This window comes from Salvelinus sp. IW2-2015, linkage group LG13 (assembly GCF_002910315.2).
Source record: "Salvelinus sp. IW2-2015 linkage group LG13, ASM291031v2, whole genome shotgun sequence".
Lineage (NCBI taxonomy): Eukaryota > Metazoa > Chordata > Actinopteri > Salmoniformes > Salmonidae > Salvelinus > Salvelinus sp. IW2-2015.
In genome coordinates this window covers 14,379,889-14,406,191 of record NC_036853.1, presented here as the reverse complement: position 1 = coordinate 14,406,191, position 26,303 = coordinate 14,379,889, and the positions used below count along the sequence as shown (strand labels likewise).

The window sequence follows — 26,303 nt, the reverse complement described above, 5'->3', positions numbered from 1 at the left end:
ATCCATCCTCAGTTTTCTCCTATCACAGCCATTAAATTCTGTAACTGTTTTAAAGTCACCATTCGACTCATGGTGAAATCCCTGAGTAGTTTCCCTCCTCTCCGGCAACTGAGTTAGGAAGGACACCTGTATCTTTGTAGTGACTGGGTGTATTGATACACCATCCAAAGTGTAATTAATAACTAATACATTTAGCCTCTTGAACTTATTTAGGTTTACCATAACAAAGGGGTTGAATACTTATTGACTCATTTCAGCTTTTCATTTTTTATTAATTTGTACAAATGTCTAAAAACATATTTCCACTTTGACATTTTGGGTTATTGTGTGTAGGCCAGTGACACAAAACCTCAATTTAAATCAATTTTAAATTCAGGTCGTAACACCACAAAATGTTGAAAAAGTCAAGCGGTGTGAATACTTTCTGAAGGCATTGTAGCACATGTGGTCTCTCACTATGGCAGGTGAGCTCAGGTTATAATTCACCTGCATGGGACAGTGCTCTCACAGGCATCCATCCAGCTGGCGAACCAACCGCACGGCACAGATTTTTTTTAAAGCAGCGAGAAACAACAACAGTGCGATAAGGTTTCCTATGCCCTGCTGCACAGTGTGAATGGTTGAGTGAGTAGCTGATCTCGGACGGGTGTTCTTCTGCTAGAGACGATGGACAGCATTGATTTCCTCCCTGACACATGAAAGATCCTCCACCATACCAAGGAAACACTACTGTATGTGTGCTGAAAGTGTACACAGATGCTGCTCTAGGACTGCTCACTTCTTTGTTAGGAATGTATCAATGACCGTATCTACACTGAAAAAATAATTACCTCATCAAAAAAAGAAACGTCCTCTCACTGTCAACTACGTTTATTTTCAGAAAACTTAACATGTGTAAATACTTGTATGAACATAACAAGATTCAACAACTGAGACATAAACTGAACAAGTTCCACAGACATGTGGCTAACAGAAATTGAATAATGTGTCCCTGAACAAAGAGGCGGTCAAAATCAAAAGTAGCAGTCAGTATCTGGTGTGGCCACCAGCTGCATTAAGTACTGCAGTGCATCTCCTCCTCATGGACTGTACCATATTTGACAGTTCTTGTTGTGAGATGTTACCCCACTCTTCCACCAAGGCACCTGCAAGTTCCCGGACATTTCTGGGGGGAATGGCCCTAGCCCTCACCCTCCGATCCTACAGGTCCCAGATGTGCTCAATGGGATTGAGATCCAGGCTCTTCGCTGGCCATGGCAGAACACTGACATTCTTGTCTTGCAGGAAATCCCGCACAGTACGAGCAGTATTGCTGGTGGGTCATGTCAGGATGAGCCTGCAGGAAGGGTACCACATGAGGGAGGTGGATGTCTTCCCTGTATGCACAGCATTGAGATTGCCTGCAATGACAACAAGCTCAGTCCGATGATGCTGTGACACTGCCAGAGCACAGGCCTCGGTGTAACGCTCATTCCTTCGACGATAAACGCAAATCTGACCATCACCCCTGGTGTGACCAAACTGCAACTCGTCAGTGAAGAGCACTTTTTGCCAGTCCTGTCTGGTCCAGCGACGGTGGGTTTGTGCCCATAGGCGACGTTGTTGCCGGTGATGTTTGGTGAGGACCTGCCTTACAACAGGCCTACAAGCCCCCAGTCCAGCCTCTCTCAGCCTATTGCGGATAGTCTGAGCACTGATGGAGGGATTGTGCATTCCTGGTGTAACTCGGGCAGTTGTTGTTGCCATCTGCGGATGTACCGATCCTGTGCAGGTGTTGTTACACATGGTCTGCCACTGCGAGGACGATAAGCTGTCCGTCCTGTAGCACTGTCTTAGGCATCTCACAGTACAGACATTGAAATTTATTGGCCACATCTGCAGTCCTCATGCCTCCTTGCAGATTGCCTAAAGCACGTTCACACAGATGAGCAGGGACACCCTGGGCATCTTTTTGGGGTGTTTTCAGAGTCAGTAGAAAGGTCTCTTTAGTGTCCTAAGTTTTCATAACTGTGACCTTAATTGCCTACCGTCTGTAAGCTGTTAGTGTCTTAACGATCCTTTACAATGAAGATCTGTGAAGTTATTTGGATTTTTACGAATTATCTTTGAAAGACGGGGTCCTGAAAAAGGGAAGTTTCTTTTTTGCTGAGTTTATAAACACAACATGTAAAGTGTTGTTCCCATGTTTAATGAGCTGAAATAAAATATCTCAGAAATGTTCCATACGCACAAAAAGCTTATTTCTCTAAAATGTTTTGCACAGATTTGATTACATCCCTGTTAGTGAGCATTTCTCCTTTGCCAGGATAATCCATCCACATGACAGGTGCGGCATATCAAGAAGCTGACTAAACAGCACGATCATGACACAGGTGCACCTTGTGTTGGGGACAATAAAAAGCAATAAATGTGCAGTTGTCACATAACACAATGCCACAGACATCTCAAGTTTTGAGGGAGCGTGGAATTGGCATGCTGACAGCTGAAATGTCCACGAGAGCTGTTGCCAGATGATTGAATGTTCATTTCTCTACCATAAGCCACCTCCAACATAGTTTTAGAGAATTTGCCAGTACGTACAACCGGCCTCACAACCGCAGAAAACGTGTATGGCATTGTGTGGGCAAGTGGTTTGCTGATGTCAACATTGTGAACAGAGTGTCCTATGGTGGCAGTGGGGTTTTGGTATGGGCAGGCATACACTACGGACAACGAACACAATTGCATTTCATCGCAATTTGAATGCACAAAATTACTGTGACAAGACATTGTGAGGCCCATTTTTTTTTTAAAGGTATCTGTGACCAACAGAGGCATATCTGTACTCCCAGTCATGTGAAATCCATAGATTAGGGCCTAATGAATTTATTTCTGTCACGACTTCCGCCGAAGTTGGTCCCTCTCCTTGTTCGGGCGGCGTTCGGCGGTCGACGTCACCGGTTTTCTAGCCGCCACCGATCCACTTTTCATTTTCCATTTGTTTTGTCTTCATTTTACACACCTGGTTTCCACTCCCATAATTATATGTTCCTTATTTAACCCTCTGCGCCCCCCATGGTTTTGTGCGTGTTTGTTCATTGTAAGTTGGTCTCATTTGTGAGCTTGATTATGTTCCTTCTTGGAATATTAGTTTTTTTGAGTAAAGTTACGTTTATTATTCATCTCTGTGTCCCGCGCCTGACTCCGCCTTACCTGCTACACCTAGACGCCTTACAATTTCAATTCACTGATTTCCTTCTATGAACTGTAACTCAGTAAAATCTATGAAATTCTTGCATGTTGCATTTATATTTGTGTTCAGTAAAGCTGTAATTGTAGTGTTATTTCCTAAAAGTGTGAATACAATGCTCTTTCAGATTGTTTTCCTTATAGTATCTTGTATCAGGTTTTGTTATTTTGTTCTGAATAAATGTTATTTCCATGTGAAGGTGGGGAGTGATCCTGTTTAAGTCAGTTCAATGGAACGTTAGAGTTGGGAAAGCCTAGACCACGGGTGTCAAACATCGACCCCAAAATCGGTGGATAGAGGACAATTTTTAGCAAATTTTGACGATTAGGAAATATTATACATTTTCAGTGCAGCCCTCTGGACCTCGTTGAGGACAAATGTGACTTCCATGGCAAAATTAGTTTGACACCCCTGGCCTAGACTAATAAAGCCCTATATTTAAACCCTCAATGAGATTATCAGAAATGTGAAAAGGCACACACTTCCTCAGTATACAGACACACAGGGACCAACTGCAGACCAAAGGAAAATACCAATGCTCTAGAGGGGAGAGGAGGGTGTGTTAAAGAGAGTGAAACTGTTGACTTCAATAGAGAAGAGTGTGCAAGAGAGTAAGTTTCCATAGATCTTCTACTTATCACTGTAATATTTCTCCTGGCTGTGTCTGGAGTGTTAGGCAACAGAGAAACTCAAAAGACATCCCGAGTGTTGGAGGAGAATGTTTCATTAAGGGTCATTTGCCAAACGAAACCCATTAACATTCAGCACAATGCGTTCAGCTCTCTCATGTTTCTCACAAAGGATGTGAAGGCAGGCAGTGGCTCTGGGAGCATTGTGATGAGTAGTGTGCCATCATGACACTGACAGAGTACAAGATAACGATCGCCCTGTCGAACCCTGTCACTTCCTTCCCCTTCAGATCACTTCCCTCCCAGGCTTCACTCTCAGTGCTAAGCTAATTGGGTGAGGAGGGAAAAACTCAAAATGTAAGGGCTGCGGTCAGGTTTCCCTGTAAATTATTCAAAAACGTTGCTAAATCTCAGTGCATCAATTGACTGTGAGGAACACACACAGGGTAGGCCTACAGTGAATACTGATAAGCGGGCGAAGCCTAACAAGAGTAACTGTCAAACCTCAACTGAACCTAGAAGAACAAACGGAACCTGGCCTGAAGCCAAGCCATCACCAGCTCATCAGCACGGACAACACAACAATCTTATATTGTTTATTTAACGCTCTGCACATAATGCATAGGAGTTGAGGACCAACTAATGGGAACCACAGATATGAGATGATTATGTGTTTATTATTTAATTTCTGTCCAGTAGTTCTTCTCAGTAGCAGTGAAAAGCAGAGCCAGTATATTTCTATGTGGCTCAGGTGAAAAGCAGCTTTCATGTTTCCTCATCAGAGAGAGATTCATTACCCAGCAGAGCTCAGGGGCCTGAGAAACTCCTCTCTTTATCACACCAGTGATTAAGTCTATTGATTTCTGCAGGGAAAAGTAGCTGCTCGGAGTCGGGGCCAGGCTACAAGGCTGATGTTGAGTCTCACTGTGTAGCAGTTGAGGAAGAGGGAACTCACATTGACTTGCTGAACACAGTACTACTGTAACAAGAATAACTTTCAGATGTCTTCCTCAGTGAATGCAACTGAAGTAGATGAAAGTAAACAATGTAAAGGAACATCTAAAAACATGTTGGACTGTCCGACCCATTCATTATAATATCAGGGTTGTATCTGGAGTCTGACTTCAATGGTCGTCTGATGATTCATCGTGGTCTCTGGGAGGGAAGCAGTAATCTGAAGGCCCACACTATGTAGTATATTTAAGTGATCATGCCCGAGAAGTCGTTGTTTGGAGGATATATTGGCACGCGTGTTGTTAGGCCCGAGACAAAGTCGATATATCGGGCCTATATATCCTTCAAAACACCAGCTTTGAGGACATTATCACTTTTATACAACGGTTTACCAACATATTCAAATAAAGATTGACATATTTTCATTAAAAACATTATTTTGATGAATTTATTCGTACTATTTCATCCTTCCACAAGATATAGTCCAGACATAAATCTATGGTTGTTATCTAAGCCAGCTGGTCGTTCGTTCTATCGGTTTGGTTGTTGAACACAGAGACGTGACTCAGTCGTTCAGTCTTTTTGTTTTGTGTCTAAGGACACGACCCAATCGTTCATTCCAAATGTTCCATTGCCATATTGGCTGGCAACGTTTTTATCCCGTGCTTGCTAGCTAGCCAACTACGGCTAACTTACAGTCATGTCAAACAGTGAAGACAGATTAACAACACAGTAGCTGCATTTGTTTAAACTGATTTCTAGTGACATTTATTTGGATAACAATGATCTAATGATCATGATCAATGCGATTTCAGCTGGCATAGAAAATGTGCTCTCTCGTCAAACACTGTTGTTCAGAGGAGCTAGCCAACAACACAACTAACACAATCACTTCAAACTGAAGCTGGAAAGACTTCAAACTAGCTGCACTTTGTTTCGTTTTAACCTGTTTTCTATTGATAGAAATTATGCTAATTCATGATTTCGAGGGGTTGAGAAAAGCTACCTACCTGTCTGTCTCGTCCCGACACGTTAATTACTATGGGACAGCTGGAGATCAAATTTGAATATTGAAACAATGTTGCAAATGTCGGAGAGACAGACAGCAAGGTTTATACAAATCTCCGCTGTTGAAAACTAAATGTTAGTCTAAAAGAAATGTGAGATAATGTCTAGCTGCTTTTTATAGTGGAGATCAAGTTTAGAAATTGCCTGGCTGGGCTGATGAGAGAGTGGATTGTGAAGTCAGATAGAAAATAGGCATTTTAACGTCATAGATTTAGCCTGTGGTAACTTGTGAAATAGACACCAGCTGGAATGCGATTTTAACCAAGCAGCATTCAGGATTAGACCCAACCTTATGTTATTGATGTTTTATGAGTTTGTTTTCACCTCACTGGCACAACACACAATATGCCCTAACGCAGGTGAGGTATGGAGAAATCTGGTCATGGAGTCATGAACCCACTTCCGTACAGCCCGACATCTGTCATATGAGTACATGGGTGTGTCCACAGAAAATGAGATGGGCAATCCATGTTCATGAATGAAATACCCTCGATGGGAGAGGTGTTACATTTCAGTAGGCTTTAAATAAGAATTTGTTCTTAACTGACTTGCCTAGTTAAATAAAGGTTCAATAAAAAATTTAAAAAATGCGCGCACACACACACTCATACACTGAGTGTACAAAACCTGCAACTCAATATTAGGAAGGTCTTCTTCATGTTTTGTATACTCAGTGTATAGCTTCCACCTGAATGGAGGAAATAAAATCCTTTCTTTGTTAAGGATACCGTAGGAAACTAAACGGATTACATTATTGAAGTATCCATTGAACAGTGAACATTGAGGGACCATTGTCAGCTGGGTATTGCTACAGTCATCACAGATGTTAGTAAGAATAAATACATAGATCAAGCAAAATTACACGCAGCAAACTTAATTAACATTTTGCACAACATAGATCAGTATCTACAGAACATATTTGCTTTTTATCCAGTCCACGGTCACATACAGGGACGTAAGGTGTACAAAAATGATCGATATAGAAGATATAAAGGATCTTTTATCCTGGACGTTATGAAAAACTATAATCTTTATCCAATCCTGAGCTGCAACCAATGTTTTGTTTTGCAGATTTAAAAAAAAATGACAGACATTGAATGATTCTCACTTGGATTCTCACTTCAATGTTTTCCCCTTGCTTTAACAATATCATTGAGACTGAATGAAGTGACCTTCAAATTCCCTGCAGAGCCCACTGGCAATCCCCCTACTACCTTAGCTCTGTGTACATAATCCACAGCCAACAGGAGACTCAGAAACCCATTACAACTCCGCAATAATGCAAAGGTGGGTGGGTGTGTGTGTGTGTGAGTGCATGTGCACCCATATGCATGTGTATGTGCGTACTTATGCATGAGTTATGGATAATACAACAAAGAGTCCACTATAAAGGATGGATTCATTCAAAGGCTGACATTGGCCACTAATCACTGTGACAGAACATGATGCGTTGCATGGGGAACAGGCTAAAACAGATGCTGGATGAGAAAACTGTTCTTTTGATGCATCTTCATCTCCATGGCTGTTTTGATAACCCATCCTGAAATATGAACTGTTTACTACTCACTTAATGTCAGATTGAATGTCAGAATATAGATATAACATACATTTCAGTAATTTAGCATACTGTGTTCAAGCCATGACATCACACCATGACACTATTCAATATGATTATGTGATGACGTCATCTTTGCTGATGGACTGTTTGTTCAGATGAGGCAGTTAAGAGGGAGGCCTTGTCTAATAGAAAAGAGCACTGGGAACAGAAGTCCAAAGGTTAAAGGAACAGGCAGGACAATTAAAAGCGTACCTAAATACAATTAGCATACAAATGGTTAATAGTAAAACAAATATTGTATTGAATATTGAGCCTGAAATAGAATGTATGTCCTACCATGCTTTGCCTCTTGGTTATACCATGCTTTCTTGTATCCACGTGACTGAAAACAAGTGATGCACTCGCAGGTAAAAGGCCACGTGTCAAACTCATTCTACAGAGGGCCGAGCGTCTGCGGGTTTTCGCTCATCCCTTGTACTTGATTGATGAATTAAGGTCACTAATTGGTAAAGAACTCCCCTCACCTGGTTGTCTAGGTCTTAATTGAAATGAAAAAACAAAAACATGCAGGCACTACGCCCTTCATGGAAATGAGTTTGACACCCCTGTAGTAGGCCTACTGATAATTATGTTTTTTTTAATTATCTTTCTGTACACAAAAAGGTGCTATCTAGAACCTAAAATGCTTCTTCGGCTGTCCCCATAGGAGAAACCTTTAAATAACTATTTGTTTGGTTCCAAGTATAACCCTTTTGGTTCCAGGTGAAACCCATTTGGGTTCCATTTAGAACCATTTTTGCATAGGGTTCTACGTGGAACCCAAAAGGATTCTACGTGGAACCCAAAAGGATTCTACGTGGAACCCAAAAGGATTCTACGTGGAACCCAAAAGGATTCTACCTGAAACCCAAAAGGGTTCTACCTGGAACCCAAAAGGTTATGGTACCCCTACCTGTCCCAGACCTGCTGTTTTCAACTCTTAATGATCGGCTATGAAAAGCCAACTGACATTTATTCCTGATTATTATTTGACCATGCTGGTCATTATGAACATTTTGAACATCTTGGCCATGTTCTGTTATAATCTCCACCCGGCACAGCCAGAAGAGGACTGGCCACCCCTCATAGCCTGGTTCCTCTCTAGGTTTCTTCCTAGGTTTTGGCCTTTCTAGGGAGTTTTTCCTAGCCACCGTGCTTCTACACCTGCATTGCTTGCTGTTTGGGGTTTTAGGCTGGGTTTCTGTACAGCACTTCGAGATATTAGCTGATGTACGAAGGGCTATATAAAATAAATTTGATTTGATTGATTTGATTTATCTTATGGGGACAGCCATATAACTTTTGGAAACCTTTTTTAAGAGTGTACCACATCTAAAAGTCATACATTGATATCAGGCCCTGGCCTATGTGAAGACACCAGAGCACTTTGAGAAGCTCTTTTCAAATTAAGTGTGCAACTTCGGGACTTCATCAAGTTAGCTGCACATGGAGATTGTGCTAGTAGGCTGTCCGTTGATCCATTGCCTACAACAGCCGACCACTCACCTCCTTATTGCCCTCAATCGTGTCTTATGTTCATAATTGAATTTTTTTACACTGGAAACCAAATTGATAACATTTTATATAATTATTTAATTAAATAGTTGCTTGAAAAATATAATATTATGGCTAGAAAACGTCCCGTTACTTACCAGATATCTCTGTATGTGGCACCCCGTTGAGAGTGAAGCCTTTACCGCTGTAGAACTGTCGGACATCTGAACAGCTACGGGCTTTACTGCTCGCATTGTCCGCCGACAACGGGATAGCAGATAGACAAAGGAATAGGAGAGCCTGGAGAAAATCCATAATGACAACCAAATAGCAAGGTGTAGATCAAAGAGAACGAGTCGAGGCAATTAAAATAAGTCCTACAAAGCCTCGTATGACATTCAACCGGTAGATAAAGCCTCCCTTGGCGGTGTATCTCGCTTTGGCGCGGAGGATACAGCTGGAAACACCAGCTGAACAATCTGTCAGCGCTCCCCGGAGTCCTGTGACGACGCTGTGACTGTCAAGATGAGCAAGTCCTCGCAGTGATGAGTCTACTAGGCAGAACGGCTCTAAAAAAACGAAAATTAATTATTGTAATACGTGTTATCAAAATCCACCAATAAACGGAATAAAGGCTTTGCTACTGTCAGTGAACAGTCACAGTAGTCTTGGATGAAACTGTATGGAACAGGTGAACTCTACAAATATCGAAGATGTGAAAGGAAGAATAGCCCGAGTGTTGTGAGCTGAGCACGTAGCACAGCCAGTATAGGATTGGAATCGCGCTGGGATACTCATGCGGAGCTGCTGTTTTGGTGCCGCCCCGCGGAGAACAGAGGATGGCACCACCTGCAGATCAGTGCGCTTCTGTTTTCTTTCTTTTTCTTTTTTTGTTGTTGTTTTTTTTTTTTATACATTTTTATTCATAAAACAAAATCAACAACTTCGAATGTGGAGCCCTTTAATATTACGATTTATCATTATTTTCTTCCAGAGACAATCAAAACATATTTGTTTGGTGAAAAATAAGTGTATAATTCTAGAAAAATCACTCGAGATTTCGCGTTATGGAGATGAGCTCAAATGCATTCACTGTTGGCTCTTGAAAGTCCACATCATCACCACATATCCAGGCTACTGGATGTGATAAAGATGTAGGCTCTTTATTTGTATACCCTGCAGTATAACTTTCATACAATGCAGTAAATGTAAAACTTGTAGCGTATTTGAGGTTAAAAAGGCCTCTGAAGTTTGTAATTTTCACTTATAATTTCAGCCTTTCCCTTACAATTTTTTTTATCAACCCCTACAAAAATGTCCATTCATTATAATCCACGAAGTAATTCAGATTTTCTGTTGCAGCAGAATTATTTTCCTGTTGTAGCATACTGTCTCAAATCTAGATCCTACATCTGTACCATGACCACAATAGGACAATACTCTCTGTTCATCTGTTTGAGTTCCGTGCATAATACATTTTTTACGCACAGGTGTGCATAAAACACAATGACAAAACTCACATAATTGCACCGAACGAAGTGTCTTCATTAATTCTCTACACACATTCCCATTGACATAGGCCTACTGTACTGTCCACACTAATTTCCAAGCATATAATCCGATTGTCAGCCGTATCTCCCTGCATGGCACAAAGATGGCTACAGAAGTCTGAGATGTGGGAGTTGGTGGGTGGGAGGTCTGACCAGCCACTAAGCTGTAGAAAGGCCACTGGCATGTGTGAGGTGACAGTGTAATTACATGTACAGGGGACACATTTAGTCTCTCACTAACCACCTGTAATCCCTGTTACAGTGTAGCCTGCCAGGGTCTGTACTGGATTAACATGGTGTTGTCGTGGATTGGGACACAGCCCTCTGTGTGTGTGTGTGTGTGTGTGTGTGTGTGTGTGTGTGTGTGTGTGTGTTGTGTGTGTGGTGTGTGTGTGTGTGTGTGTGTGTTGTGTGTGTGTGTGTGTGTGTGTGTTGTGTGTGTGTGCGTGTGTGTGTGTAAGTGTGTGCGTGCGTGCGTGCATGTGTGTGCATGCTTGGGTGTGCGTGCGAGGGTGCATGATTGCATGGTTGTGTGTATAGTCTGTATGCATGTGTGATAGAAGTGTGAAATGTATTCCTTAGGCCAACCTGGACTCAGGAAGAGATGTAACATAGTAAATGTAAATCCTGGACACTCCAATTAGTATGATGTATTACGTTTCTTATGGTATGTATTAATTTGTGGATGTCCAGGTTAGGGTTAGGCTTAGCTAACATGCTAAGTAGTTGCAAAGTAGTTAAAAAGTGTTAAGGTGTTGCAAAGTTTCCAATTAGCTAAAATGCTAAATTTGTCCAGGATGAGATTCGAACGTGCAACCTTTGGGTTGCTTGACGTTCGCGTTTAATGCCCACCTATCCATCCCGACCAACAGCCTTAATTTCATTTTTTTTTCAGAAGGTTCAGAAGTAACCTTCTGTCTTTTATATAACCATACCAAACATAACATACCTTACTAATTTGAGTGTCCCGGACAGTGTTACGTCTAGTCTATTACTCTGTTATGCCCATCCAGGCTGCATAGCCCTACAAAGCGAGACAGTTAGAAGACAGAAAGGGCAAGGCACTGATATTTGTCAGTGAAAGGCTCTTGGCAGAGTTCCCTCCCCCTCTCTCTCTCTCTCTCTCTCTCTCTCTGACTGAGAGTGGCAGCCACATTTTGAGTGTACCCATGCCAGTAGGTTGTTACTAGTTACTACAGCCACAAAATCAAAATTGGCAAAGTAAAAAAAAATATTGGTAACAAACATTTGCTTTTTGGTCTAATTCAAGCTCAGTGTTATGCATAAGGTTAGCAGTGTGGTTAGGGTTACGGTTAAGTTTAGATTTAAAATCAGATTTTAAGAAGATAAATTATATAAATAGGCAAGGTTTAGCCATAATCATGACTTTGTGCCTATGGTAACTACTGACGAACATGCCAGGAAGTAAAAGCAGGAAGTGTACCCTTCAATCTGCGCTGTGATTTGTTGAGTCAAATTAACTGACATTACAAAAAATAAATCTAAATATATTTTAGATTTGATATTCTTCAAAGTAGCCACCCTTTGCCTAGATGACAACTTTGCACACTCTTGGTATTCTCTCAACCAGCTTCACCTGGAATGCTTTTCCAACAGTCTTGAAGGAGTTCCCACATATGTTGAGCACTTTTGGTTGCTTTTCCTTCACTCTGCGGTCCAGCTAATTCAAACTATCTCAACTGGGTTGAGATTGGGTGATTGTGGAGGCCAGGACTCCATCACTCTACTTCTTGGTCAAATAGCCATTACACAGCCTGTAGGTGTGTTGGGTCATTGTCCTGTTGAAAAACAGATGATAGTCCCACTAAGCGCAAACCAGATGGGATGGTGTATCGCTGCAGAATGCTGTGGTAGCCATGCTGGTTAAGTGTGCCGTGGAATTCTAAAGTAATCACTGACAGTGTCACCAGCAAAGCACCCCCACGCCATCACACCTCCTCCTCCATAGTGGTTTCATTGCAGAAATTTGATCATGACGGCCTGATTCACGCAGTCTCCTCTGAACAGTTGATGTTGAGATGTGTCTTTTACTTGAACTCTGTGAAGCATTTATTTGGGCTGCAATTTCTGAGGCTGGTAACTATAATGAACTTCTCCTCTGAGCAGAGGTAACTCTGGGTCTTCTTTTCCTGTCGCGGCCCTCATGAGAGCCAATTTCATAATAGCGCTTGATGGTTTTTGGGACTGCACTTGAAGAAAAGTTCAAAGTTCTTTAAATGTTCTGTATTGACTGATCTTCATGTTGTAAACTAATGATGGACTCTCGTTTCTCTTTGCTTATTTGAGCTGTTCTTGCCATAATATGGACTTGGTATTTACCAAATAGGGATATCTTCTGTATACCACCCATACCTTGTCACAACACAACTGATTGGCTCAAATGCATTAAGAAGGAAAGAAATTCCACAAATTAACTTTTAACAAGGCACACCTGTTAATTGAAATGCATTCCAGGTGACTACCTCATGAAGCTGGTTGAGAGAATACCAATAGTGTGCAAAGCTGTCAACAAGGCAAAGGGTGGCAACTTTGCAGAATCTCAAATATAATCGTTTTTTTGATTTGTTTAACACTTTTTTGGTTACCGCATGATTCCATATGTGTTATTTCAGAGTTTTGATGTCTTCACTATTATTCTACAATGTAAAAAATAGTAAAAATAAAGAAAAACCCTGGAATGAGTGTGTGTGTCTAAACTTTTGACTGCTACTGTATATTCGATTGCATGAGCCACATCAGTTTGAATCATTTGAATGAGCATCATACATTTCCATGGCAATTCAGCATCAGTTGAAATAACATTCCAAAATACCATGGAAATTATTGCATCACAATACCAGGCAGCCATTGCGAGTGTACCCATACGTTTACCAGTCAAATTGACAGGGTTAGAGCTTCCAAGCCGTTTTTGTTCATTCTGTTTTTATGGGTTGATATATAGGAGGAAAGTGGAATTGTCGGATGTTGCATGGCTTGCAGACTATAACGGATTACAAAGGGAAAAGCCCAGCGACACAGAACTCCCAAACAAGCTGAATGCCTTTTATGCTCGCATCAAGGAAAACAACACAGAGTCCTGCTTGAAAGCACCTGTTGTTCCAGATGACTGTGGGATCTTGCTCTCCGTGGCCGATGTGAATAAAACTTCTAAACAGGTTAACACTTGCAAAGACTCCGGGCCAGACGGAATACCAGGGCGCGTTCTCAGAGCATGTGCAGACCAGCTGGCAAGTGTCTTCCAAAGCTCATCACCAAGCACCCTGGGATTGAACACCTCCCTCTGCAACTGGATCCTGGACTTCCTGATGGGTCGACCCCAGGTGGTGTTGGTAGACAACAACACCTCCGCCATGCTGCCTCTCAACACGGGGGCCCTTCTGGGGTGCGTGCTTTGTCCCATCCTGTACACTATACAGTGAGTATACCAAACATTAAGAGCCCCCCCCTTTGCCCTCAGAACAGCCTCAGTTTGTTGGGGCATGGACTCTACAAGGTGTCAAAAGCGCTCCACAGGGATGCTGGCCCATTTTGACTCCAATACTTCCCACAGTTGTGCCAAGTTGGTTGGATGTCCTATGGGTAGTGGACCATTCTTGATACACACAAGAAACTGTAGAGTGTGAAAAATCCAGTAGCGTTGCAGTTCTTGACACAAACCGTTGTGCCTGGCACCTTGTGGCGCACGTACACAATCATTATCTCAATTGTCTCAAGGCTTAAAAATCATCCTTTAACCTGTCCCCTCACCTTCATCTACACTGATTGAAGTGGATTTAATAAGTGGCATCAATAAAGGATCATAGCTTTCACCTGCGTACACTTGGTCAGTCTGTGTCATAGAAAGTGCAGGTGTTCTTAATGTTTTGTATTCTCAGTGTATATACACACTATACACACACTCACTCACACACATACACTGACACTCTCATGCAAAACCCACACACCTTCACATACACTACAAACGCCCACACACACAACACGCACACGCATACCGACACAACACACACACATACACACACACACACATACACACTTTTACACTCATAATTTGCTGTTGCTACTCTGTTCTTTATTTTACTTGTATTATTATCTATCCTGATCCCTGGTCACTTTACCCTGCCCCTGCACATTGATCTGGTACTGGTACTCCCTGTATGTGACTCCATTCTTGTGTATTTTATTACTCTTCTGTTACTATTACATTATTTTTTTTAAACTCTGCATCGTTGGGAAGGACTAGTAAGTAAGCATTTCACACTAAAGTCTACACTCATTGTATTCGGTGCATGTGACAAATACAATTACATTTTTTTATTTGATTTTGATCAGCCCCATAGTCTCATTTCTGAGCTTAATGGAGCAGAATAGTCCAATCACTGCACATGCCTCACATGCATGGATCCATTCATTTATGCTGCATAACACCAAAAGTTGTTTTTCTCTGTTGTCAGCTTCTATTCATGATGCCATTCAAGTTTTTTTTAAATGATCATGAGAAACATCCTTCCCACTGGACACAGACGTCATATCAATGTCAAGTTTTTATTTATATTTGGTTGAGTTGAATCAACAAAAAATGTCAATAAGTCAATGGATTTAGGTTAAAAGTTGGGTTGATTCAACGTCATCACATTGAATTTTTTGGTTGAAATGGTGTGGAAATAACATTGATTCAACCTGTTTTTTGCAGTGGGATATAGTGGTTAAGTGCATTGCAGCATTAACAAGCACCTTTCAAACCAAAAGCAAACGGAACTCGGATTAATTTCACACATTCTGCTGCACAGAGTGTACTATTCCGTCAGACTGGTTCTTGTGGTTGACCAATATTCTAACACATGCACATCTCACACGTCATGTTCAATAAATAGTTGGATACCAAGAACTTTGTTTGCATGTCAATGCAAAAACAGAAAATGCTGGATTATTCCCAACAAGATTTTAAGGATGATAATCCAGAGCTATTCATAATATATAGTCTGCTATTCCATTTGATGGCAGTTATTTGTCAAGATAAGATCATGACATTCTAGCTAGGTCTGTTAAGGTAATGACTTTAGGTAATGACTTTAGTCATGACTGATTGGTTTGAGAATGTAAGAATCTGCTCTAACCTGAAAACAATAGTGTGCCATTGTCTGCCACTCTACTACAAAACAATGCCTGTTAGATGCTCTTCATTACATTTAGCGTGTTTATTCTGATTTAGCGTGTCATGGTAATGAAATTGTGGCCAGTGAATCTGGTGTAACATTTGAAACAGCTGGTGACAGAGAGAGCAAACAGAGGTGTATCCTAGTGTAGCCTCTGTCATTTTCACACATGCAGACGGAGAGAGCTGCACTACCAGCCACACATTCCCTTCCTTCCTGACCAGAGTTGGGTAGATGACTTTCTAAATGTAATCTGTTACATATACTAGTTACTTGTCCTAAATTGTAATCAGTAATATAATTTTTTGGATTACCCAATCTCAGTAACGTAATCTGATTACTTTCAGTTACTTTTAGATGACTTTCCTCTTAAGAGACATTAGAAGAAGACAGAAAGGATCAAACAAACAAAGTTGATGTGTCATCGTAGTAGTCTCTGACTTCTGGTCAACAAACTTAAACCTGCACCTTTTTTTAAATGCTGAATTGAAGTAATTGGGGAAATGTAAATGTAATCCAATAAGTAATCAGCTAGTTTTTCAAAAACATCGTACAACTGGCGACCGAAGTCAGTGTGCATGCGCCCAGCCCGCCACAAGGAGTCGCTAGAGGGCGATGGGACAAGGACATCCCAGCTGGCCAAACCATCCCCTAACCCAGACGACGCTGGGCCAATTGTGCGCAGGCTCATGGGTCTCCCGGTTGCGGCCCAGCTGCGACACAGCCTGGGATTGAACCCAGGTCTGTAGTGACACCTCTAGCGCTGCGATTCTGTGTCTTAGACCGCTACGCCACTCGGGAGGCACCTGGAATTATACTTTTAACAGTTGATTTGTTGTTGTGTGATCCATCAGAATTTAGATTTTAAACAGTACACTTTCAGCACCAACTTTTAGGCATCAGGGCCAGGTCTATCAGTGTGAAACCCAGTAGTCTGGGAGATCTCCACTAAAGCCCTTTGCCCTCCTTACCGTTCCTCCATGATGGATGACCTCTCATGCTCCACTATCCCCCAGGATAAGGCTGCTAACCTCAGTCCATCCCCTCAGCCCCTCACTGCTAAGACACCGAATTACGAACACACATTTGATGGATGAGCGCCAATTGAACTGAATGAACAGGGCAACTGTGAGGCTTAACCCTCTATAATGTATATGTGCATTCGTGCAGATTGTGTGCACGCACACACATGTACAAACCCACACATTTATGCACTGCTTTAGACTCCACAGAGATGAAAGGGGTGGTAGACTGACGATGAAGATAGATATGGAATCAACACATCTACATACTGTATAGGCTATGCGTTTGTGTGTTTCTGTGGCTCTGTGTGTGGTGCATTCCTGCAGCGTGGTGATGAAAGTCTTGGGGCTGGAGGACAGGGCTCAGGTCAGAGGGGGCTGGGCTGGGGGTAGTGGGGGCTCCAGACCTTTGGGTCTGGCTCTCCGGATGGCGCTCTGCTCTGCCTCTATCTGGCAGAGAGAGGTCCTGGAATAGCTCTGTGCTGCTGGCCTGGCAGAGAGAGGTCCTGAAATAGCTCTGTGCTGCTGGCCTGGCAGAGAGAGGTCCTGAGAATAGCTCTTTGCTGCTGGCCTGGCAGAGAGAGGTCCTGAAGAGCTCTGTGCTGCTGGCCTGGCAGAGAGAGGGTCCTGAAATAGCTCTGTGCTGCTGGCCTGGCAGAGAGAGGTCCTGAAATAGCTCTGTGCTGCTGGCCTGGCAGAGAGAGGTCCTGAAATAGCTCTGTGCTGCTGGCCTGGCAGAGAGAGGTCCTGAAATAGCTCTGTGCTGCTGGCCTGGCAGAGAGAGGTCCTGAAATAGCTCTGTGCTGCTGGCCTGGCAGAGAGAGGTCCTGAAAAGCTCTGTGCTGCTGGCCTGGCAGAGAGAGGCCTGAAATAGCTCTGTGCTGCTGGCCTGGCAGAGAGAGGTCCTGAAATAGCTCTGTGCTGCTGGCCTGGCAGAGAGAGGTCCTGAAATGCTTCTGTGGCTGCTGGCCTTGGCAGAGAGAGGTCCTGAAATAGCTCTGTGCTGCTGGCCTGGCAGAGAGAGGTCCTGAAATAGCTCTGTGCTGCTGGCCTGGCAGAGAGAGGCAGCTCGACCGTTAGCTCCGCTGATCCCCACCTCTCCCTGACGGGAGGAATCCCTGCTATTAATGGAGCGTTATTAGAGAGCACCATGAGACTATATCAGCATTAGAAAGTGTGAACCCATTATGGGCAACTGCAAGCTAAATCCTATTCAATCTTTCTTACAGAAAACTGAATTCAATAGGCTAATGAAGCTGAGCCAACATGAACTACAGTTGAAGTCTGAAGTTTACATACACCTTAGCCAAATACATTTAAACTAAATTTTTCACAATTCCTGACATTTAATCCTAGTAAAAATTCCCTGTTTTAGGTCAGTTAGGATCACCACTTTATTTTAAGAATGTGAAATGTCAGAATAATTGTAGAGAGAATTATTTAATTCAGCTTTTGTTTCTTTCATCACATTCCCAGTGGGTCAGAAGTTTACATACACTGAATTAGTATTTGGTAGCATTGCCTTTAAATTGTTAAACTTGGGTCAAACGTTTTGGGTAGCCTTCCACAAGCTTCCAACAATAAGTTGGGTGAATTTTGGCCCATTCCTCCTGACAGAGCTTGTGTAACTGAGTCAGGTTTGTAGGCCTCCTTGCTCACACACACTTTTTCAGTTCAGCACACACATTTTCTATGGGATTGAGGTCAGGGCTTTGTGATGGCCACTCCAATACCTTGACTTTGTTGTCCTTAAGCCATTTTGCCACAACTTTGGAAGCATGCTTGTGGTCATTGTCCATTTGGAAGACCCACTTGCGACCAAGCTTTAACTTCCTGACTGATGTCTTGAGATGTTGCCTCAATATATCCACATAATCTTCTATCCTCATGATGCCATCTATTTTTGAAGTGCACCAGTCCCTCCTGCAGCAAAGCACCCCCACAACATGATGCTGCCACCCCCGTGCTTCACGGTTTGAATGGTGTTCTTCAGCTTGCAAGCCTCCCCCTTTTTCCTCCAAACATAACGGTGGTCTTTATGGCCAAACAGTTCTATTTTTGTTTCATCAGACCAGAGGACATTTCTCCAAAAAGTACAATCTTTGTCCACGTGTACAGTTGCAAACCATAGTCTGGCTTTTTTATGGCGGTTTTGGAGCAGTGGCTTCTTCCTTGCTGAGCGGCCTTTCAGATTATGTCGATGTAGGACTCGTTTTACTGTGGATATAGATACTTTTGTACCTGTTTCCTCCAGCATCTTCACAAGGTCCTTTGCTGTTGTTCTGGGATTGATTTGCACTTTTCGCACCAAAGTACGTTCATCTCTAGGAGACAGAACGCGTCTCCTTCCTGAGCGGTATGATGGCTGTGTGGTCCCATGGTGTTTATACTTGCGTACTATTGTTTGTACAGATGAACGTGGTACCTTCAGGTGTTTAAAAATTGCTCCCAAGGATGAACCAGACTTGTGGAGGGATACCATTTTTTTTCTGAGGTCTTGGCTGATTTCTTTTGATTTTCCCATGATGTCAAGCAAAGAGGCGCTGAGTTTGAAGGTAGGCCTTGAAATACATCCACAGGTACACCTCCAATTGACTCAAATTATGTCAATTAGCCTATCAGAAGCATCTAAAGCCATGACATCATTTTCTGGAATTCTCCAAGCTGTTTAAAGGCACAGTCAACTTAGTGTAACTTCTGACCCACTGGAATAGTGATAGAGTGAATTATAAGTTAAATAATGTGTCTATCAACAATTGTTGGAAAAATTACTTGTGTCATGCACAAAGTAGATGTCCTAACCGACTTGCCAAAACTATAGTTTGTTAACAAGAAATTTGTGGAGTGGTTGAAAAATGAGTTTTAATGACTCCAACCTAAGTGTATGTAAACTTCCGACTTCAACTGTATGTGACCTGGCCGGGATAGGATAGTTGGTGGTTTTGGCCAAGCTCCAGGTCCAGCCAGGGTGTCACAGAAATCAGATGTTAAGATAACCTCTTGAGTTGAAGCATTGGCATAAATAAAAAAATTAAAATCTGCCTTTATGTGTTTCATAACAAGTCGGAATCGGATTTCACCTTCGAGATTCAAGGTTTTTGTAGCATTTGTGAATTTGATCAAACTTGGGTAAGTTATATACTTGTCAGACCACGCACAGTTGCACTTTGACCTACTCTAACATGCTGACCACACCACTCGCCGTCGCGTGCGCAAGCGCTACAAAAGGAATGTACACATACATGTTATTCAGTCATTGCACTCCGAATGTCTGCGTAGCTAGGCGCTAAAGTAGAACTCGGCTTTATTTGTAATGCTTGACGCGCTGTAAGTCCGGCCTCTCCCATCTCCTCATTGGTTTTTAGGAGTATATACCCAAGTGGGTGATTGAAAGATGAACTGAGGTCCACACTCCAATCCAGTTGGTGGTGGTAATGCACCTTTAAGTTGGTTGCCAACTGCCATATAAAGCCAAAAGAAGAACCCTGAAGGAAGAGAGATGACTATAAACAAACTCGGTTTACCATTTTATCTGTGTATTAATTGTCGGAGTAGAGGGCCTTGTTTATTTCAGGTAATATACCAACCCAATGTTTATATCCCAGGACAAATTAGCTAGCAACAGCAAGCTAGCTAGCTAAATTGCCTTAAATGTTTAATGCTTTTGGACCTGTCCCCAAATTAATATAGTTGGTTCAGAGTTTGTTTTGATATTCCAACCTGTGTGTCCTGATCGTGTCTGGTGTGGGTGGACAAAATCAACATGCGCGCGATGGCGCACTTGGACGCTCACGCACACGAAACCAGCATTCTGGCTGTCTCCCCTTGTGGTGTGGGTTCTGCCTCACTGGTTACTTGGTATTCAGTGAGAGATGTATTTATTATCCAGCAGGGCAGTGATTGGCTCCAGCTTGTGGGGCTTGGCAGCAGCCGTTGCCAATCCAATAACAGTAATCCGGTGAAGGGCCAGAGGGCAATGAGCAGCGGCAGCCTGCCCAGCCCAGTCCTGCCCTGCCCAGCCCAGCTTAGCTCAAGAGGCACAAAGTGGCAGAAACAACACAGACATGCACTATTTGGCAAATCAATGCAGAATCACCAGCACAGTACTGGAAATATACTGTAGAAAATCCCAGAAAATTTTCCCTGATCGTCTCGTCATACAAGATTCAACTTCCTTTATCAATATTCATATCAATACTGCAAGGGCACTGTCTCATAGTGCAGTCTTTCCTAACTCCAGTCCTCTAGAACCACCAACAGAACCAGGGTATGATCATTAGTTGAATTGGGTGTGCTTGTCTGTGGCTACAATAAACATGTGCTGTTGGGGGTACTGGACAGGAGTTGGAAATTAAACACTGTCATAGTTGGTGAGAAAATAATGATATTGTTCACAGATTGATGGTTTGGCTAGGCATGACTATGACGGAAATGAAACGTGCTTACTCACCACACTATCTCAGGAACAGCTTGTCTAAGTACCTCGACAAACACTTTGAACAGTTTGAGGAAAACAAATCAGAGTCTTTCATGCAATCTCACACGATCTCAAAGAGAGCAAAGAGAGACTGGCACATCATGGTCAGGTTGACTGTTATATGTTTATTAAATGTCCATGCGAGTCTACAGACAAAGGCTCCATCTGTTTAAGATAAAGGGCCAGTCTAGTATATCAGTCCTGTCGCCACTCACATGGCTCTGAACATTTACAGCATTTTAAAGGGGTTGCAAAGCAAGATCACATCATATCATAACATTGACATTGAAAGGAGTATAGAAGCAGTGTAGAAGAAGTGATGAGGTACATGATGTACCACTGGACCTGGCATTCAGAACAACAGGGGAGCCACAGGGTACATGGCTGTCCTGTATAGCAGAATATTGGACAATCTGTCTCCCAGTAACAGCTCAAAGCCACAAGGATAGATATGGAGTTCATGGGGTCGCACCTAAAAAAAGACTATATTATAAACTTGGTGGTTCGAGCCCTGAATGCTGATTGGCTGAGAGCCGTGGTATACCACGGGTATGACGAAACATTTAATTTTACTGCTCTAATTACTTTGGTAACCAGTTTATAATAGCAATAAGGCACCTCAGGGGTTTGTGGTATATGGCCAATATACACGGCTACAGGCAGTATCTAGGTACCACGTTGTGTCGGCCCTTAGCCATGGTATATTGTTCATATACCATAAGTATACTTATTGCTTAAGTATACTATGGTATAAATACTATAGTATTCACTGTAGTGTTTTTGCAGACTTTATTGTAGTATTCACTGTAGTATTTGCTGTAGTATTTACAGTAAACTATAGTATAGTAAAAGAACTGTAGCATATACTGTAGTAATTAATGTAGTTTTTTGCGGACTGTACTATACTGTAGTATTTACTGTAGTGCTTTTGCGGACATTACTGTAGTATTTACTATAGTGTTTTTGTTTTATTATCTTTTACATAGAAGTGGAGGCTTTCTCCTTCAGGAAACATACTGGAGAAATACTAAAAGAGCACATTTTCCATAACCTGTAGGTAGGTAGGACTGGGGTCTGAACGGATAGTAGGGAACAATAACCTGTAGGTAGGTAGGACTGGGGTCTGAACGGATAGTAGGGAACAAATACACCTGTAGTTAGGATTAGGATCTGGAGGTCTTGAACGGATTATCTCAGAGTTTCGTGCTCTTTTCTATAACATCTGCTAATATCTGGTATGTGACCAAAACATTTTGATTTGATCTTAGCGGAACCATCAATATGTTCGATACTCTTGGCATGTATTTTTCTCACTTATGGGTGGCACAAATTGTGATATTGGGAGGGGAATGGTGCAAGGGAGTATACCAATTGAAATAGTATTCGTAGTATTTACTATAGTTTAAAAACTGTAGGTTTTGTGGATGTAGTATTTTTGCAGGACATGTTTTAACTGTAGTATTTACTACAGTGCTTTTTTTTTGCGATAATACTGTAGTATTCACTATAGTATTCTTACAGTATTACTACAACATTTCTATTAGTAAGTACTACACATGATCGAGGGATACTACAGTGTCGTAGATAATAGTATTCTTATATCAATTACTACGAGTATACTACAGTTTACTATATAATCATACGGAGTAATCCTGTAGTATTTACTTTCATCGTGGGTGGGAAGTTACTTTCTAATTCTTCAGCGACTAAATACATGTCAAGTAGTGTAGAGATTGCACAGGTGGTGTTTTACTTTCATTCTCTCTCTTTCTCCTGTCTGTCTCCTTACCTGTGTTAGCCACTGTCGGGATCTGGTTATTGTAAAGGAGGTCTGCGGGTATTACACACCATTATGAATTGCATACGCGTCCCTTTCTATATATGTTTGGCACTCAAGTTCTATTCCACTGCGGCTTAGAATAATATCACACTCAAGACGCAGAATTTCATTCAGTCCATTGAAACAGCTCTGAATTTTTAAGGCCTATTTTTACGGAAACAAAAAAGCTCCTGACGTCGGAGTCTGCTGCCACAGTAATTTCGAAGATTTTCCTTTTTGCGTTACTATTCTCCCAACTTCCATATTGCGGTCTTGAAAGTGCCTTCTTGGAATTTCAATCAAGGGTTACTGCATTCAAATTCTACTATTTTTAAATGATATGGGGTAGAACCTGCATGCGAAATGTAATATCCGGAGACCTTGAACTCTTAGTGTTCCCTCATTTACTCTAAGGATAGCCCCCTTTCCGTTCATTCTTCATTCCCTCCATGAGCAACAGATTCTGAACGCACACTTGACGGGTGGAACGTGATATGGTGAAACACCTAACCGTCCAGTTCACCTGCCAGCGGTCTTGAAGGAAAGGTGTGGTAAGGACTTTTTAGAAGAATACAGACCACAGCCTTTTTCACACCACAGCCAAGAGGCGCTTCCTGAATCAATGTTAAAGCGAATAGTTCCCTCCAAATAGTTTGCAACATGCAAGACATGGTTTTATTTACGTTGGTCTGTTACCCTCTCCAACAATGATCTGTGCTGCTATTGCATACAGCATAGTTTATTGCGTCGCTAATGTGCCCATTAACGTCTCATGCTAGAGTCTACAAATGAGTTAGAAACTGCGGGATGTAATGAAGTTCACCAATATTGCATCGATCCGCTGTTCCCAATGTTAAACGATACTAGGCTGCATCGATCCAAATTAAGCATGCATCGGTCAGATAAAAAAAACATGATTTCAATCTTATCGTTTTTTACGAAAATACCTGATTACCTGCTTTTGAATTCCATGCATGCCGTCCTCTCCTTCTTCAGTAGCCTATTGAACTTTTATGCATTGTTAACGGCATATCGACTGGTATACATAACAGGCGCGCACAGGGCAGGGGACACAGATGCTCGCGCCCAGGAGTCGATAGGCCTTCGTGGTTCGCGTCGATCTGCACGGAACCTTTCATCATTCAGATGCTTGGTAAAATGGCTTTCGGCAATGTCAAACACCAGAGGCCTTTATTACGTTAAAAGTGACAACCAATGTTAATGTATCTGAATGCGTATCAAACTCGTTCACTTGAAAGGAAGAGAATGCACAACCCTAGTTGTAAAGTATTCTATGCACCTTGTTATACACAAAAGGGGCTGAAATTCCTCTTTAGTAAAGCTCACAGGAGCGCTGAGACCTTGCAAAGTTAATCTAGTCAACGTTTCTTCATTCTCTTAAAATGCAAATCTTTTAGAACTTTGAAGTGAATACAGCATAATTTTTGTAAGGGAGGAAAAGGAGTGTACTTGGTCCTACCTTTCAGTCCAGACGTAAGTGCTACAAAACAGAGTGTGAGTGAGCTGGAACTTTTATTGACTGACTGAATAACATCTTTAAAGGCGAGGATTTCTTTCAGAGTTGCTAAGTGTACAAGGCATAGAGCCCTTCATACAAAACGGACTCTATTTAGAGCCCCATGAATCCGATAATAGCCCAGTAGCAGTGCGCTGGAGTAACCAATGATCGCTAAAGACATAGACAGAAAAAAAAATCATATTACCAACCTACAGTTGAAGTCCAAGAACAGTTTACATACATCTTAACCAAATACATTTTAAACTCAGTTTATCACCAACTCCTGACATTTAAAATCCGAGTAAACAATGCCCTGTCTCTGAGCGTCAGTCAGGATCCCCATTTTATTTTAAAGAATGAGAAATGTCAGAATAACTTTTGGTAGAGAGCAATTATTTATCTTCAGCTTATATTTCTGTTCATCACATAAGTTCTACATATCACTCAATTACGTATTTGGTACGCATTGCCTATTTAAAGTTGTTCAGCACTTGGGTCAAATGTTTCGAGGGGAGCCTGTCCAAACAAGCTTCCCACAAATAAGTTGGGTGAATTTTGGCCATCTCTTCCTGACCAGAGCTGGTGGTAAACCTGAGTCAGTTTGTAGGCCTCCTTCGCTCACACACACAACTTTTTCAGTTCTCTCCCCAAGAAATGTTCTATGGAATTGAGGTCAGGGGGCTTGTGATGGCCACTCCAATTACCTTGACTTTGTGTGTCCTTAAGCCATTTTTGCCACATACTTTTGGAAGTATGCTTGTGTCATTGGTCCATTTGGTAAAGAAGTTCCATGTTGCGACCAAGGTCTCGTTAATTTCCTGACTGATGTCTTGATGATGTTGCTTCAACTATATCCACATAATTTGTCCTACCTGTTATGTTGCCATCTATTTTGCTGAAGTGCACCAGTCCCTCACTTGCTGCCAAGCACCCCCACCAACATCGCATGGTGCCACCCCCAGTGCTTCACGGTTGGGATGGTGTTCTGTTCGGCTTGCAAGCTCCCCCTTTTTTCCTCCAACATAGGCACACATTTTGAAGTCCATCTCTATGCGCACTACAGTGTTCAGTTATGTGTGTTTCTTCACCAAGGCTTTATCCAAAACAGTATCGATCTTTGTCGCCTGTGCAGTCTGCAAACCGTCTAGTTGCTCAGGACATTTTAATATGAGGCCGTTTTGGAGCAGTGGTTTCTATCCTGCTGGAGCGGCACTTCTACAGGTTATGCTCGTATTAGACTCGTTTTACTGTGAGATATAGATACTTTTGTACCATGTTTCCTTCCAGGCATTCTTCACGAAGTCCTATTGCCGTTGTTCTGGGATCTGAATTTGACTATTCGCACCAAAAGTACGTTCATCTCCTAGGAGACAGAACGCGCCTGCTCTTCCTGAGCGATAATGATGGCTGCTTGGTCCATGGTGTTTTTTAACTGGCATTAGTATTTTTCTGTACAGCTATGAACGTAGGTATCCTTCAGGGCGTTTGGAAATTTGCTCCCAAGGAATTGACAACAGACCTTGGAGAGGGTCTACAATTTTGTTTCTGAGGGTCTTGGCGATGTTTCTTGTTTGATTTTCCCATGATGTCAAGCAACAGCGGCACTGGAATTTGGAAGGTGAGGCCTTGGAATACATCACAGTACACCTCCAATTGACTCGAATTATGTCAATTAAGCCTATTCAGTAAGCTTCAAGCCATGACATCACTTTATCTGTAATTTTCCCAAGCTAAAGGCACAGGTCAACCTTACTGTAGTGTTAAACTTCTG

At 42.2% G+C, this 26,303-nt stretch overlaps 1 protein-coding gene across 1 annotated transcript in view; it reads right to left on the bottom strand.

Annotated features, from left to right (window-relative positions):
- The window catches only part of LOC111972178 (glypican-1-like), an 89,451-nt gene extending 79,701 nt beyond the window's left edge, over positions 1–9,750 (bottom strand). The window contains 1 exon segment of the mRNA XM_023999072.2: positions 9,130–9,750. Within this exon segment, the coding sequence (XP_023854840.1) occupies positions 9,130–9,286 (157 nt within the window). The 5' untranslated portion in view covers positions 9,287–9,750.
- Positions 9,751–26,303: the final 16,553 nt, after the last annotated feature.